Raw genomic sequence first — 16,903 nt, 5'->3', positions numbered from 1 at the left:
GTCTAACATACATGTTGTCGATTTAGATGATTTAATGAGTTTAGTTAATTCTTCCTCTCCTATAGCAACGAATGAATCAAATTTTTCCTCAGGGAGACTACAATGCACTGCCTGATGCGATACTGTAGCAGACGGTTGCATAGTTATAATTTTCTCCCTGATATTATCAATCTTATAAGTGAAGAAGTTCATAAAGTCATTACTGCTGTGTTGCTTGGAAACTTCTGGGCTTGAAGCTTTATTTTTCATTAGTTTCAATATCCTTTCAATGGTTGTGATTTCCCATGCCTGACAGCGCTGGTCAGTGGATTGATCTCTATGACGTGAAACATTAGATACCATATATATGTAATTTGAGTAAAAAAATTAAATAAAATAAAGACATTGTTTGATAAGTGCTGATTGAAATCCTAAAAAGTAGTGCTTAAATTCCTGGAATCATTTGACAGAATCAGTATGAACCCTGTGAACAGTATTCGGGCAGTGTGTCCCTTCAGCCACGGCCATCTCCATAAAACTCAGGAGTTCCTGTAGGATTTCCTTGGGATGTTTGTAGTTGTATCGTAATAGGATTATCAAGGTCTGCAAGGAGCCAGAAAATCACCTACTAGCTTTTTATTATTTATCATTATCTGTTTATTTTCTCTTCAAGATTTAGATTATCTCGAAATTAAAAATGTCTGGCATTTTTTGGAAAACAGCTAAATATCCCAAACTGTGTAACATGCATTTGAAACATGTCATGACAGCATGTGTAAAGATTAGGCTGTTCACACAAGACATCAGATTCAGTCTAGATACAGTACAGCCGTACACAGTGTGAACACTGAGTAATTATACTGTATTGATGACCGGATGTTCACACTATTGTATTGTTTTTCTTTAAGCAAGCAGCAGAAAAGACCACAGCGATGGAAAGAGTTTAAGGGTTGCACATGATATCAAGAACAGCTGGAGCAGAAAAATATCTTGTAAAAGCAATGAAAACCTGCCCATGTTTAAACTCCATCTGTCTGAAGCGTGGAAGAACAGTGATGGATTCTGCAGAAGAATAATGTTTGGGAGAAACATCACTAAAGAGTTCAAGACCATCATGATGATCGGAGCCACAGGTTCAGGAAAAAACACTCTAATTAACAGCATGATCAACTACATCCTGGGAGTGCAATGGGAAGATGACTTCCGGTTTGTGCTGATAGATGAAGGGAAGCAGAAATCCCAGGCTGAAAGTCAGACTTCGGAGATCACGGCATATCAGATCAATCACATGGATGGTTTCCGGGTCCCATATTCTCTGACCATTGTGGACACACCAGGCTTCGGTGATACCAGAGGAATTTCACATGACCAGAAAATCACAACGCAGATTCAGGAGTTCTTTACTAATCCAGGTGAGATCGACTGCATTGATGCCGTGTGTTTTGTAGTACAGGCTTCACTTGCTCGTCTGACTCACACACAGAAATACGTCTTTGACTCCATTCTTTCCATATTTGGGAAGGATATTGCTGAAAACATCCCTGTGATGGTCACCTTTGCCGATGGGAAAACACCTCCTGTTCTCGAGGCCATCAAAGAGTCTGCTGTTCCCTGTTCTACCAATGAGTCTGGAGATCCACTTCACTTCAAGTTCAACAACTCTGCTCTGTTTGCTACCAATAACACTTCGGCAGACGATGAGGAGTCTGACTGTGACGACTTTGATCAGATGTTCTGGAAGCTGGGATTTTCTAGCATGAGAAAGTTCTTCACATCCCTTAACAAGATGGAAACCCAGAGCTTGTCTCTGACACGGGAAGTCCTGAAAGAGCGACGGCAGCTTGAAGTGCTTGTGGAAGGCCTTCAGCCCCAGATCAATGCTGCTCTGATGAAACTGGGTGAAATCAAGAAGACAAGAGCAGCTCTGGAGCAACACAAGGCAGAAATGGATGCAAACAAGGATTTTGAAATAGAATTAGAAATTACTGTCCCAAAGAAGATCGTAAACAACACTGGCTACTATTTAAACAATTGCCAGAAGTGTTACTTCACATGTTGTGACACATGCGAAATTGCAAATGACAGTGATAGATATAAGTGCAGTGCCATGAAAGATGGAGTGTGTACGGTGTGTCCAGGAAAGTGTGCCTGGAATGTGCACTTTCAACAGAAATACAAATGGGAATATGTCAAAGAAAAGAGGCGATATGAGGATGCACATGGACAGGTCATGTCAAAGGAAAAGATCTTTGAAGAGCTTGAGAAGGAGTTTGAGGTTGTCCAGGATAATGTGGCTGAACTGATTGAAAGACCTCGAAAGTCTTTGGAGCGTCTGCAGGAAATCGCCCTCAAGCCCAATCCTCTTTCTGTCCCTGACTACATTGATCTGATGATCGAGTCTGAGAAACAAGAAGCCAAGCCTGGATTTCAATATCGCATTCAGTCTTTAATGGAGGTCAGGAAGAAGGCAGAGACCATCAGTAAGGTGTCCACTGGAGAAGTGCTTCCAGAAGATTTGAGAGCATACACACCTGCAACAAGAAAAGAATCATCCTATGATCCAAGAGTCCTGATCAGTAAAGGGTTCAGTAAGGCAAAGAATGATATGTTTAAGTCAAACTTTAACCGTTAATCTACAATTACTATGACTATAAACTAAAACATTTGACTCTGTCTTAAGATGCTCTGCATGCATTTTTATTATACTTACAATACTTAGAGTAAAATACAGTAGTTTAAATGGCCTTCATCTTCTAAACACACCTGTATTATTTTGCTGAACAGCTTGTGAGAAAATCATACATCTAAAATTGACTGATTTTATATTGAAGGAGCTGAATATGAATATGTCATGCAGCACAAATGATCAGAAAGTGTCAAACTGCTGTTTTGGGAAGATGTAATTTTACTTTCATTGATTCTAGTTATTCATTCTGCATGAACAAGAAGAAAGTAACGTTAGTTAAATCAATGAATGCAATTTAAACACACACACACACACACACACACACATATGTACTTTGATTTTAATAATGTAATAGCACATCTTTAAATTAATATTAACTAAGATTAATAAATGCTGTAGAAGTATTGTTCACTCTTAGTTCATCTTAACTAAGTTAGTTAACTAATGTTAACTGATGAACCTGATTATATAGTGGTAGCATATATGATGGTTATGATAATCAGTCAGGATATTTCTCCTACTTTAACTCAGTTCTGAGACGTGTCCACTGATGGGCAGTAACGCGTTAGAAGTAACGCGTTACTGTAATCCGATTACTTTTTTCAAGTAACGAGTAAAGTAAGGGATTACAATTGCAAATCCAGTAATTAGATTACTGTTACTTCCCCATAAGCAGGCTGCGTTACTGCGTTATACTGCGAGACTGTCTCGTGAGGTGAGTCGTGACTCGTGGGTGACAATGACGTATGAGCGCCGCGAAGTCAGTGGTAAACACTATGGCAAGCGATAGGGTTCAAAAGTGTTTAAACGAAACGCGTGAATTTTGACCGCGTCAACACGCTTCGTTTGTCCGTGTTCAGACGTCATGTTTATTCAGGAACGATGTCGTAATGGTATACTGATATGCACATATGCAAACATCAGACGGTTATATTTGTTCATGAGGGATAATGCATTGGTACGTTCACTACGTTGTGAGTGATATCAGTCTTATGTCATGATTTGTCATGCCTTTTTAAGTTGTTCGTTTAACGTTCTTTCTCAAGGTAGAAAAGTCAACAGCTTAAACGATGGCTCTTAGAAAGGCTCTTTTATTTTAGCAAACTGCCAAAAAACCTTTTCAGACTGTGTGCAGCTGAACCAAGAAAAGTTTAAGATTGCATGGAGCTGATAAGAATGAAGAAAAAGACTGCAATTAAAAAACAAAACAAGAGAAAATTATTTTAATGCAAGCAATAAAATCTGCAGACATCAGCTGTGGAATAAAAGAAAATAAATGCATGATCAACTAGATTAAGGCATACTCCTGTCTTAATGTAAACCCTGTCCACCATCCCCAAAGGTTTCACAAAGTTATTCTTGCCACTGTAACTTATGGCTTCCTAAAGACAGGTTTATGGGTAAATAAATGAATAATAATAAAAAAAATATATATATAACAGGGCTCAACATTTAAGTCTTTTCATTTGTCCTTCGGTCGGTCATTCACTTGTCCGAGTAAAAACATTAGTTTGAACAGGAAAAAAAATGAGATTTTTTTTTTTTTGTGTGTGTTGTAAATATAATTTATTCTGAATCAATATTCTCATCAGTTCAGTCAGCTTTAACATATATAAATCGGCATATTTATGATATTTTAACCTTTATAAAGGGCATTTTCCCCTAATCGTTTGCTTCATCTTTCATTTAAAATTCTTAAATTTGATCAATAAATTAAAATAGAATAATAAGATGCTAAAGGGCTGTTACCAATAAAATTAAACTGCATTAAATAATGTAATGAGATTATTTAAAATATTTTTTGAATATACAAATAAGAAATATTATTTGTACATAGAAATAATATTTATAAACCGCCAGTAGGAGGCGGCAGGCGACCGTCTTAATGAGTGAGTCATTGATGCAATGTGCATAAAGTTAAAATACTGAAACTAATAAAACAAGTTTAAAAAAAAGAATGTTTCATTTGATTCAATTTTAGATGATGGAAATTGCAGAAAGAATAGAATTAAGCAGAAAGGTCTATTGCTTTATAGCGTATTCAGGTCGTGCATCATGTTTTTGAAAAGTAACTTAGTAAAGTAACTAGTAAAGTAACTAATTACTTTTGAAAATAAGTAATCAGTAAAGTAACTGGATTACTTTCTTGGAGAAGTAATCAGTAATCAGTAACTAATTACTATTTTCAAGTAACTTGACCAACACTGGACGTGTCGCATGTGTCCTGGCTGGACTCTTATGTTCTGCTGTTCCTGTTGTGTGTTTGTAGTTCTCTGAAGTTTTCCCCGTGATTAGACTTGATTGTTCGCAGCTGTTAGCCTGTTGCTCTTGTGTATGTTATCCTCAGTCAGTCATTCTGTGAAACGAGGAGCAAAGGCAGGAGACGGAGATGAGGAGTGGATTTAATGATGAAAACACGGGAACATGGAGAACTGAGAACTGAGGGACTGCACCCAAACACACACAACCTCATTATACACAACAGACTGACAAATTGTAACCTTTTTTATTTTAAAATTATTTATTTTAATTGTACATTTATATGATTTCATTAAAAATACACAATTGTTTTCTTGTTTACTTTTAATCTGTTGTTTTCTTTACTGTCAATTTATTTTTCCCTGTTGATAAACTTGTTTATTTTAACTGTAAATCGCTTTATTATCTTTCGTTTGATATATTAAAAACCTCACCTTTATTTTTCTGCCAATCTCTGGAGTACAGTGATAGTCTGTCCATCCTCTTCATCCCTCTTTCTCTGTTGCTCCTCATCCTCATCCACTGCTTTCTCTCATTAATAAACAAAGGACAGGATAATATCTCATAAGACACTGTTTTAAACAAGGATAAGAGCTGAACTGAGCGGATCGACGGCATCGCTGTTTCTGCAGAGCTGCTTTATAGCCTGAACTCATTTAATAATTAATGATCTTTACAATAGAGCGGAGGGAACGTTTACACGACAACGATGTACTAAAAATGGAAAAGTTCTTCCTTTAGACAGACGATAAAGCTGTCACAACTATCCCCGTTCACACGGATCAGTGAAAACCACTAAAAACGCTGTATTCCTCTGCCAGGCCAGTAGGTGGCGATGTCACATTGTGAAGAAACAAAATAAACACTTTAATGCACTCACAAGTGTCATCACTTTCCACTGAAGCAAATGTCACAACATAACCTGTGTGAAAAACATTGCAAAGGCCTGTCGTGTTTGGAAACGCCTCTCTGATTGTGCTGGTTAAATAACTGGTCAGGCCAGCCTGCGCTCCTGAAAACACACTGATTCTAGCGCCTGTGTTGTGTTACGGTGCACGCAAATACTGTTCATTTATACTGTAGATACTGACAATAATGAGTAAACGAGTAAACTAAAACATGCATGAATAAATATAAAACAATATATAGGCTGATAAGCTGAAATTGACTATATAAAAATGACTATATAGAAAGATTAAAAATGGGCCTGATAACATGAAGTTGACTTTAAATGATGGGTAATAATAATTAAAAGCATTCTTCAAGCGTCACTAAACCCATACTAGAGGTCACAGAAGTCTCAGAAATTCCTGTTGATGTTCTTAATGAGGATGTAGTTTCAGCCCTCAAGGAGAAATTCCCAAATGTCACAAAACTGCATTTAGCCAAAAATGTGACAAGCAGTGGAATGAATGATCGTAATGCACCGGTACTTGCACATGGGTGAGGGAATTACCCAGGAAAGTCTTGAGGAGGACAGGGTTTCAATGCTGAGGGACCTGACAAAGAAAAACAACGAGGCAGTGATAAGGCCCAAAACAGAGCGCACTCAGACTTCATGGACTTCAGTCTCTTACAGAAGGGAAGAGGTGGTCAGATTTCTGTAATCAGAATGTTTGTACCCTTCACGCACCACACACACCCACCAACCAGAAGCGGCACAGTCAAGGAGGATGACGAGAATATAAAAGTCAAATATCACAAATGTACCTATGCATGATTATTTGCAGATTTTACCATTAGGCAGTTGCGTTGGATCATATTGCGATTACGATTGCAATAACTGTGCAGCCCTAAAATGGGACACAAAAAATAAATAAAGGAAATACAGCTTATCACTCTGGGAAACAGCCTCTCCATGACACATGGTGTTGGAGGCAATGGCTGAAAGAATCCAGCTATTGTTGCATCCCTGTTATACAGTTTTTTTGCAATATATCCTGCATGGTCTGATTTTTGTACATATTTACTTATTTTACAGTGTTTGACCTGCATTTTAAAGCAGCAAACTGAACACACATACTCAGGACCTGTAGATATTTTTTCTTTACATTGTTCAATTACACAGTCAATCTCTTTCCTCTTGATCTCTGCCTCACACCGAGTTACAGCATTTCTAATTTTAATAGTATTGGCAAAACAAATATCATTTTTTATATTTATCTATGTTGTCACCTTAGATTTGTGCATCTCAGATACTGAGTGTACCTTCCTTCATTCTGGAGTATGTGTGTCCTGGAGTTTTCTGTGTTCTCGTTCACTTCCACTTACAGCGTAAGCTACCGCTCTGAAAAAGCAGTTACCATCACCCACAATATCTTTGGTTTCACAAGGTTCAGCCATTTCAACAATCTCATGTGGATTATTCTGTTCTTTTACAACGTGTACAATGTTCAGCTTCAAGCAAATACTTTTTTGTTGCTGTACTGTTGTTAAAGGATTAAACTGAAAAGAAACATTGTCAATTTGTGAAATAAATTCAACAACAGCTGCATTTTCATTGCTTGGGCATTCAGACGACATTCCTGGGTTCTCTTGTGTACATGGTTCATTCACAAGTACTTGATCTGTGCTTATGAAATCAGTCAGAGAGTGACTGCAACTTGCCATTTCTGAGTTTACACCTTTACTCACTCTTTCTGCTTCAGTATTTTCCTCCACCACTGGATGGCACACCAATCAATCATGCTGACTGTGTTTGTCAATCACATTAGCCTGGACCCCAGTTACCTCAAATGGACGATTATATGCTTTCAAGGACGCACCCAGTATCCTGAAATGAATGAGCAAAGAGTCTATGCTGGGATGGTAAACCACTACACTCTTACCACGAACCTTGTCTGACAGCGGCACATATGGTGTGGTTATTTATGCATTCGGATATTTCGAGATCGGTTTCAGGCCTCATTCATATGTGGAAATAAATCGGATATGTGCCAATGCGACTGTCATGTAAACAGGCAGATCGGATTTTCTGAGGCATTAGGCGACGTCTCCGCGGTTTAATGACGAGAGAAACCCCGACGCGCATCTGCAAAGGGACGGATGGCCCGACGAAATGTTGTGTCGTCGTAGGAGAGGAATGTGAAAAAACCTTGACACATTGACACACTGACATATTGTTGTACACAAAAATTTTTTCGGACCCACTGCTCCTCGTTAAAGCCCATATTTAAACAATCCCGCCAGTCCTGAGATCTCTCTCACACAATAACTGAAGCACATGTGCAATGATGGCACTTTTCGTCCTCCTTCGCCTCAAAATCATGGTGATGTTTGGTGAACTTTGCATATATATCGCAGAACTAGCATCAAGAATATTTCGCGTCCGCCCATCTGTGCAAGAGAATTTAACCCTTTAAGCATGTGCAATGTTTCAGATAGTATGGCAAATGTAAACACATGAACCGGATATGGGTCACAGTTGAAAGAACGTGTAAACGGACGGTCCAAAAAATCGGATAAAGGTAACAAATCAGAATTGGGCATCAAGACCTGCAGTGTAAACAAGGCAAAGAGTGACTGCAACTTGCCATTTCTGATCTTACACCTTTCACTCACTCTTTCTGCATCAGTGTTTTCCTCCATAACTGGAGGGTGTTACGCCTGCCTGTTTACCCCCTGCTGGCTCTGCAACACTGTGCAGACGTTAGTTGGGCAACAGGTGTATTCAATCCCTAATTAACTCACCATAGGTGTTAGTATAAAGACCTGTGACTTGGAGTGAGAGCTCTCTCACAATCTTTCTTTTGTATCTTTGCTTTCCCATATTTATTTTGAGTGCCAGATATTGTTTATTTAGTAACCACACGCGTGTGTTTTTTCCCTGTCGGTTTCTTTTGATTGTTTAATAATTGTTTTGCTTGGTTTGTAAATAAATTGGTTTATTGTTAAAGCATTTGTTGTTTGCCTCTTTTATGTTGTGGTATATGAGCCAGCCATAACAATGGTACACCAATCGATCATGCTGACTGTGTCTGACAATCACATTAGCCTGGACCCCAGTTACCTCAAATGGACAATTATATGCTTTCAATGACGCACCCAGTCTCCTGAAATGAATGAGCAAAGAGTCTATGCTGGGATGGTAAACCACTACACTCTTACCACGAGCTGAAACAGTCCATCACTGAGTCGTGCATGTGGATCAATCACTGCATACCACAAACCTTGTCTGACAGCGGCACATATAGTGTGGTTAATGTTCACCAAACACGCATCAAACCTCTGCAATGCTTCATTTAATGGTTCATCAAGGGACATGGCAACACCTTGCAGACCTTCATCGTATCGATTAATTCCAAACAACCCAGTATAAGACACAGAAGAATAGTTTATTGAAAACCTACAATTATTCAGTGTGTGTGTGTGTGTGTGTGTCAGGCAGCTCAGCAACTTCTATGTAGCCATTCACAGGATCGTTGATTTTCCCAGCATCTCTCATGGCACTGTACAGCTCATCTATACACGATCAAGATGGCGCCGCGGATGGCTGCCTCGGTGTGGAGCTCTCCAGTCATTGTGTTGTTTTTGTTCGTTTGTTCTGCGTTTAGTCATTCTTTTCCTATCAGTTTCACCAAAGACGAACTTCTGGACATTAGGAAACACACACCAGACAAGTTTTTTACAGATTTTGATTACTCAGACGTTTTACTGGACATTCTCGTTGGAGGGGCAGCGGTGTTGTTAAAACGCGCGGTCAGACGCAAACGCGGGAAGCGCGCCGGCGCGCTGGTTAAACTCCGCGAGCGCGGCCTCCGCACTGCACTACCCAGTATTCATCTTGCGAATCTCCGATCTCTTCCTAACAAAATGGACGAACTTCTTCTCCTCTCCCGCACTAACAAGGATTTTTTAAACTCCGCTGCTCTGTGCTTCACTGAAACCTGGCTGAGTGAAGCCATACCGGACAACGCACTACATCTGCCGGGCTTCCAGCTGTTCCGAGCGGATCGCATCGCGGAACTAACGGGGAAAACGAGAGGTGGTGGATTGTGTTTCTACATTAACGAAAGTTGGTGTTCAGATGTAACAACACTGAAGAAGATGTGCTCTCCTAATTTAGAGGCGCATTTCATAAACTGTAAACCTTTCTACTCGCCGCGGGAGTTTTCCTCATTCATTCTCGCGAATGTTTACATTCCTCCAGACGCGTGTGTGAGCGCGGCGCTACAACAGCTGGCTGAACATATAGCTGAAATGGAACAAAGGTACCCAGACTCTCTTTTAATCATTCTTGGGGATTTTAACAAAGCAAATCTCTCCCGTGAACTGCCAAAATACAGACAGCATGTTACATGTCCTACCAGAGATAGTAATATATTGGACCACTGTTACACCACGATAAAGAATGCGTATCACTCCGTCCCACGGGCAGCTTTGGGGCTCTCTGATCACTGTTTGGTTCATCTTATACCGACCTACAGGCAGAAACTGAAATCAGCTAAACCTGTAATAAGGACTGTAAAAAGATGGACCAACGAAGCAGAGCAGGATCTACAGGCCTGCTTCGATTGCACTGATTGGACTGTTTTTGAAGCTGCAGCCACCGATCTGGATGAGCTCACAGATACTGTAACATCATATATCAGTTTCTGTGAGGATACATGCATTCCTACCAGGACATTCTTATCATTCACTAATGATAAACCATGGTTTACTGGGAAACTCAAACAGCTTCGTCATGCCAAAGAGGATGCTTACAGAAGTGGGGATAAAATCTTGTATAACCAGGCCAGAAACAAACTGACAAAGGAGATCAGAGTTGCTAAAAGAAGCTACTCTGAAAAGCTGAAAAACCAGTTTTCAGCCAACGACCCGGCATCAGTCTGGAGAGGCCTGAGGAACATCACCAACTACAAGTCACCATCCCCCCCATCTGTGGAGAATCAACAACTGGCTGACACTCTCAATGCATTCTATTGCAGGTTTGAGAAGCCCAGACTCACACCTCACACCCGCCCTGATGTGCACTTCACACATCCACCATCACCTCCTGCAACCCCTCTCCTCCCCCCTTCTGCCATCCAACCTGAGCTTAAGGTCTGTGTGGAGGACGTGAGCAGAGTCTTCAAAAAACAGAAGACTAGGAAAGCTTCAGGCCCAGACGGCATCTCATCTGCTTGTCTAAAAGCCTGTGCTGACCAACTGGCCCCAGTCTTCACGCAGATCTTCAACAGATCATTGGAGCAGTGTGAAGTTCCCTGCTGCTTCAAACGCTCCACTATCATTCCGGTTCCCAAAAAAACTAATACCACTGGACTTAATGACTACAGACCTGTCGCTCTCACGTCTGTGGTCATGAAGTCGTTTGAAAGACTGGTGTTGGCCTATCTGAAGGACATCACCGGACCCCTGATGGATCCCCTTCAGTTTGCTTACAGAGCAAACAGGTCTGTGAATGATGCAGTCAACATGGGACTGCACTATATCCTGCAACATCTTGACAGACCTGGGACTTATGCACGGATCCTATTTGTGGACTTCAGTTCGGCCTTCAATACCATCATCCCTGATCTTCTCACAGCCAAACTGACTCAGCTCTCCATGCCATCCACAATCTGTCAGTGGATCTCCAGCTTCCTGACGGACCGGCAGCAGCTAGTGAGACTGGGGAAACTCACATCCAGGACCCTCACCATCAGCACTGGCGCCCCCCAAGGGTGCGTTCTCTCCCCACTGCTCTTCTCCCTGTACACTAATGACTGCACTTCTAAAGACCCCTCTGTCAAGCTCCTGAAATTTGCAGACGACACCACTGTCATCGGTCTCATCCAAAATGGTGACGAGTCTGCTTACAGACTGGGGGTTGAACAGCTGGCTGTCTGGTGCAGTTATAACAACCTTGAGCTGAACACGCTCAAAACAGTGGAGATGATCGTGGACTTCAGGAGAAACACCCCAGCACTCCCCCCTCTCACCATCATGCACAGCACTGTGGAAGCAGTGGAGTCATTCAGGTTCCTGGGCTCTACCATCTCCCAGGACCTGAAGTGGGCAAATCACATTGACTCCATTGTGAAAAAGGCCCAGCAGAGACTGTACTTCCTTCGCCAGCTGAAGAAGTTCAATCTGCCACAGGAGCTGCTGATCCAGTTCTACTCAGCCGTCATTGAGTCTGTCTTAAGCACTTCCATCACTGTCTGGTTTGGTTCAGCTACCAAATCGGACATCAGGAGACTACAACGGAGAGTCCGGACTGCAGAGAGGATTATTGGTGCCCCCCTGCCAACCCTCCAGGACCTGTACTCTTCCAGAGTGAGGAAGAGAGCAGGTAAAATCATCACGGACTCCACTCACCCTGGACACCCCCTGTTTGAACTGTTACCGTCAGGACGGCGACACAGATCACTGGCCACAAGAACTTCCAGGTACAGGAACAGTTTCTTTCCACAGGCCATTTCCCTTCTGAACACTTAACATGCCCCCCCAAAGCATATGCCTGTAAGTGCAATACTCCCACTGTCTAGTGCAATAAACTCAGGTGATATTTATATCTATATTATTCATACTACTCAAAATACTGTAAATATGTTTATAATCTGTAACATGCGCTAGACTCCCACTGTCTAGTGTAATATTCTCTAATTCAGGTGATATTTATATTATTCATACTACTCAAAATACTGTAAATATGTTTATAATCTGTAACATGCGCTAGACTCCCACTGTCTAGTGTAATATTCTCTAATTCAGGTGATATTTATATTTATATTATTCATACTACTCAAAATACTGTAAATATGTTCATAATCTGTAAATGTTTATTCAGACTAAACCCAACTGTGACCCTACTTTTTTACTTTTATACTATTTTTATTTATTTTTTATATATTTTCATTCTTAGAATTTGTATTACTATGTTCTTGTTGTATTTGTATTTGTATATGTGCACTGGAAGCTTCAGTACCAAGAAAAATTCCTTGTGGGTGCAAGCACACTTGGCAATAAAGCTCTTTCTGATTCTGATTCTGATCTCCAAGCATCAGAACATCATTCAGGTCACTCGGGGTACATCGCAACACATTTTTCACCTTACACATCAAGATTGCAGTTAAACTGTTTGCTGCACATTGCCTGCCGCTATTGTAGCCAAAACAGTTATAGCTCCCTGATGGAGATAGCCTCTGATGTACAAATCAGAAACAGCTTTCATGGTCATATAAGTATCTTGCTTAAACAAATCACAGTTAAATGACACATTACTACATCACAATTCACAAACCGTACAAAAAAGTACAAATAAAATACTTAACAATAATCGATTAGTGTTGAAATAAATATATAAATAAAAGATGAAATAATTCAAAAGTATTGAGTTTATTTGATTGTAAAATATTTTGAGTTTAAAACTCCATAACTTAATAACTGGCAACTATTTAGACAGGACACATCAGTTTATCATAAACAGAACTAAATTAATTTTACCTGGTTATACTGACATCTAGTGATAAAACTATGGGGTTTTATTTTATTTTATATAACAATGAAGACTTAAAATTTAGATTTTAAATACATTTTCCTAATTTTCATTTCTTGACTAAACACACTATGCCACATCCTGCCCAATACGGTCTTTCAAACAAACATGCCAATTGAATGATAAGAAGAAATATATAGTGAATATATATATATGTGTGTTATACATTATATGAGTTTAAATCTCCACATTAAAAATGAAGATAATAAAGAAAAAAAACTCATTGTTGATAGACAAGAGGAATGTTCTACAGGGACACACATTCAGTTTTACTCATTTCTTTATCCTGTAAGAAATGTCTTACATTTATATTTAATTACCTGCTATTATATCTTTACAGTTACTATTCTCATAAAATACTTGAATTACATGTTGACTTTTAAACCTAAATGTAACTGGTTTAACTGGTGCTGGCTCAGTGATATTTGAAGTTTAATGCACACACATTAATGCAAAATGGAAAAACTTGTAACATTTACATAATAATGTAAATACATTAACAATGTAAATAAATACATATAATAATATGTATTTATTCAATATATGAAAACGGCAATAATTGCAGTATTGTCCCATATATTGCAATATATAACTTGCATATATATATTATATTATTATATAATATATTACTATGTAAATTTCACAATATATGGAGACACATGAAATATATTGTCACGTAATATATTGATAAATATATTTTTGTTGCGTAAGGGCGGAAGCCAAAAGTGACACCTGTGCTGGTTAAAAAATAATCCAAGGATCACCACCAAGGCCATCCTGATGAATCTGGGCTCTGCTGGTGGCAACATCTCAAGGCAGACAGTCCACCGGACACTGCACACCGCTGGGTTCAACGGACGCAGACCAAGGAGGACACCACTTCTCCAGATAAGGCACACAAAAGCCCGCTTGGCCTTTGCAAATGCTCATCTGGACAAAGAAGACGACTTCTGGTCTTTTGTTTCATGGTCAGATGAAACAAAAATGTAATTGTTTGGCGTAAAAAAGGAGAAGTCTTCAACCCTAAGAACACCATCCCCTCTGTCAAACATGGTGGTGGGAACCTAATGTTCTGGGGTTGTTTTTCAGCCGGTGGGGACCAGGGAACCTAATCACTTGGGATGCACGATATTGCATTTTGGCCGATATTTTCAAACTAATTTTGTCCGATGCCAATACCGATACCGATATATATATATACACATTTTCCCCCTGATATATTTACACTTTAATTTTACTGAAGAGAAATCCAAGTCTCTCTCCTGTACTACCTTTACCGTATTACACTCACGTGTTGTAGATAAGGCAATACACAACACAAACAAAACAACATTTGATTCTACCATAAATGTATAATTTTACAAATGTAGACAGACATTCACCCCTGAAAAATAGGCAAATTATTTCACTTGGAGAATAAATGATATGCCAGTGCCACATTTTATTTTTAAGTTCAGACTTCAAACTTCAGTCCTTAGGAGTAAAATAAATTAAAATAAATTTTCAAATAAAAAAAATGTGCATCTTCTACTTGAACAGGTCTACCAAATGCTCCCCTGTTTTCGGTGCTGATGCAGTGGCGACCCGATCATGTAACATGTAAGGGTGGCGCTGCCAATAAAGCAACTAAAAGCTGTCACAACGAACCGCAAAAGTAATGATTATGAATGTCAAATATAGCAAGGAGACATTTTAATTGTTTATTAATAAACAAGTGTTTTCTGTGTCGGCTGCAAAGATGAAGTTGACGATGACTCTCGATCTTCGCAGTAGTGAAGTAGCCAGAGAGAAATGCACATTTCGGATTACATAGTTTTCTTTCGTTTTTAATTGTTCTGTTTTTAAAAATATGATTTCAAGCGTTCTGTAGATAATAGATATATTTCTCAGGTTTGTGAGGCAAGTAGGCTATGCTGAGTTTCGTTTCATTTATGAGACTAGCTCCAGTTCATTCGCGGGCGCCTCCGTGTCGTGATATCTATTATCTGCTTTACTTATTATTTATTAAATTGGTTGATGAAACATTGATTAAAATTAAGATACAATTAATACAAAACGAAATTCACTTAGAAAGGCTTTGTGCTTTCTGTTTGAGGTCTCTGTGGAAGTTTTAAAGCAGTCTCTTTTAGTGCCGCTTTCACAGCGCTCACGTCCTGTCACTGTTTTTCCTCATAAATGCGAACAAGAAAAATAAAATAAAATGAATATTTTATGCTCTGTGGAGAGCATATAGCTTGGAGAGTTTACATTAGTAAGCTACAGGACATCGTCTTTCAAAACATGACCTGCACGAAAGAGAAAAAAAATGAATGCGTCATTGTACCCAGCACTTCTGAAAATACACTTGTGAAGGCGTCTCTGTCCCCAGCACATCTCAAACCAAACTGATGCTCGAAATGCCTCCACATGTTAAGTTGCTGGCCCTCATGCACGGTGTCACGCCCGGAAACACGCCACCCTATCGGCAAGGCTCATTGGCAGAAATGATCATATCGGCCGATGCCGATGATGGTCATTTAAAGCTTTTATCGGCCGATACCAATGTTGTGCATCCCTACTAATCACAGTAAAAGGCACCATGAAAAAGGAGCAATACATCAAAATTCTCAACAACAACATCAGGCAGTCTACAGAGAAACTTGGCCTTGGGGACCAGTGGACATTTCAGCACGACAACGACCCAAAACACACAGCAAAAGTGGTGAAGAAATGGTTAGCAGACAAAAACATTAACGTTTAGCAGTGGCCCAGCCAGAGTCCTGACTTAAATCCCATTGAGAATCTGTGGAGGGAGCTAAAGATCAGGGTGATGGCAAGGAGACCTTCCAACCTGAAAGAGTTGGAGCTCATCGCTAAAGATGAATGGGCAAAAATACTGACTCAAACATTTATGACTCTTAAAGGGACACTTCACCCGTGGGAACATTGATCTTCATTGAAAGTGGGTCATATATGTAGTTGAAATGTATTGAAATTTTCTAAATTGGTGCCTTTTTGACCGAGTTATTACAGAAAGTAACTTTAAGGCTCATTTGTATGGTAAACCACAACTCCCACAATCAACACATTTGCACAGCTCCACAAGCCACTCCCACTAATCCAGAACACCGCCTATGCGAAACCCGCCTATCAGAAAAAGCACTAGGCTAGCTAACGTTACCGCTTGAGTTTGAAATTCATTGGCGATCTCATTTTTGAAATATTCCTTGTTACTATTTATTTGGAAATGGTGAACTATTGCATGGTACCGGGATGTTCAGCCAAATCAAGGAAAGGGCAAAAAGTAAGTTTTCATGCCCTACCGAGAGATGTGGAGCGATGCAAACAGTGGCTAAGAGCGATGTCTTTGCAAGACACACGGATGGAAGACCTAAAAAACAAGAGGATTTGCAGTTTACATTTTAAGAAGGAAGACTACGAACTAAATGTAATAGGAGTGAAGAGAGTCGTTCTTTTGGATACTGCGATTCCGTCCGTGTTTCCGTCCGTGTGTCCGGCTG

At 39.7% G+C, this 16,903-nt stretch overlaps 3 protein-coding genes across 3 annotated transcripts in view; 2 read left to right on the top strand and 1 right to left on the bottom strand.

Moving 5' to 3' along the window:
* Positions 1–6,766, top strand: part of LOC311288931 (uncharacterized protein) — a 46,657-nt gene extending 39,891 nt beyond the window's left edge. The window contains exon 4 of the mRNA XM_084406613.1: positions 888–6,766. Within this exon, the coding sequence (XP_084262739.1) occupies positions 888–2,611 (1,724 nt within the window). The 3' untranslated portion in view covers positions 2,612–6,766. The remainder of the gene's footprint in view (positions 1–887) is intronic.
* The window catches only part of LOC311289564 (uncharacterized protein), a 401,792-nt gene that overhangs the window by 146,783 nt on the left and 238,106 nt on the right, over positions 1–16,903 (top strand). The window lies entirely within an intron of this gene.
* Positions 1–16,903, bottom strand: part of LOC311289572 (period circadian protein homolog 3-like) — a 293,734-nt gene that overhangs the window by 208,598 nt on the left and 68,233 nt on the right. The gene's annotated exons all lie outside the window — the stretch shown is intronic.

This window comes from Rutilus rutilus (assembly GCF_951802725.1).
Source record: "Rutilus rutilus genome assembly, chromosome: 4".
NCBI lineage: Eukaryota > Metazoa > Chordata > Actinopteri > Cypriniformes > Leuciscidae > Rutilus > Rutilus rutilus.
Note: the sequence above shows the minus strand (reverse complement) of the source record. Positions and strands in the feature narration are given on the sequence as shown.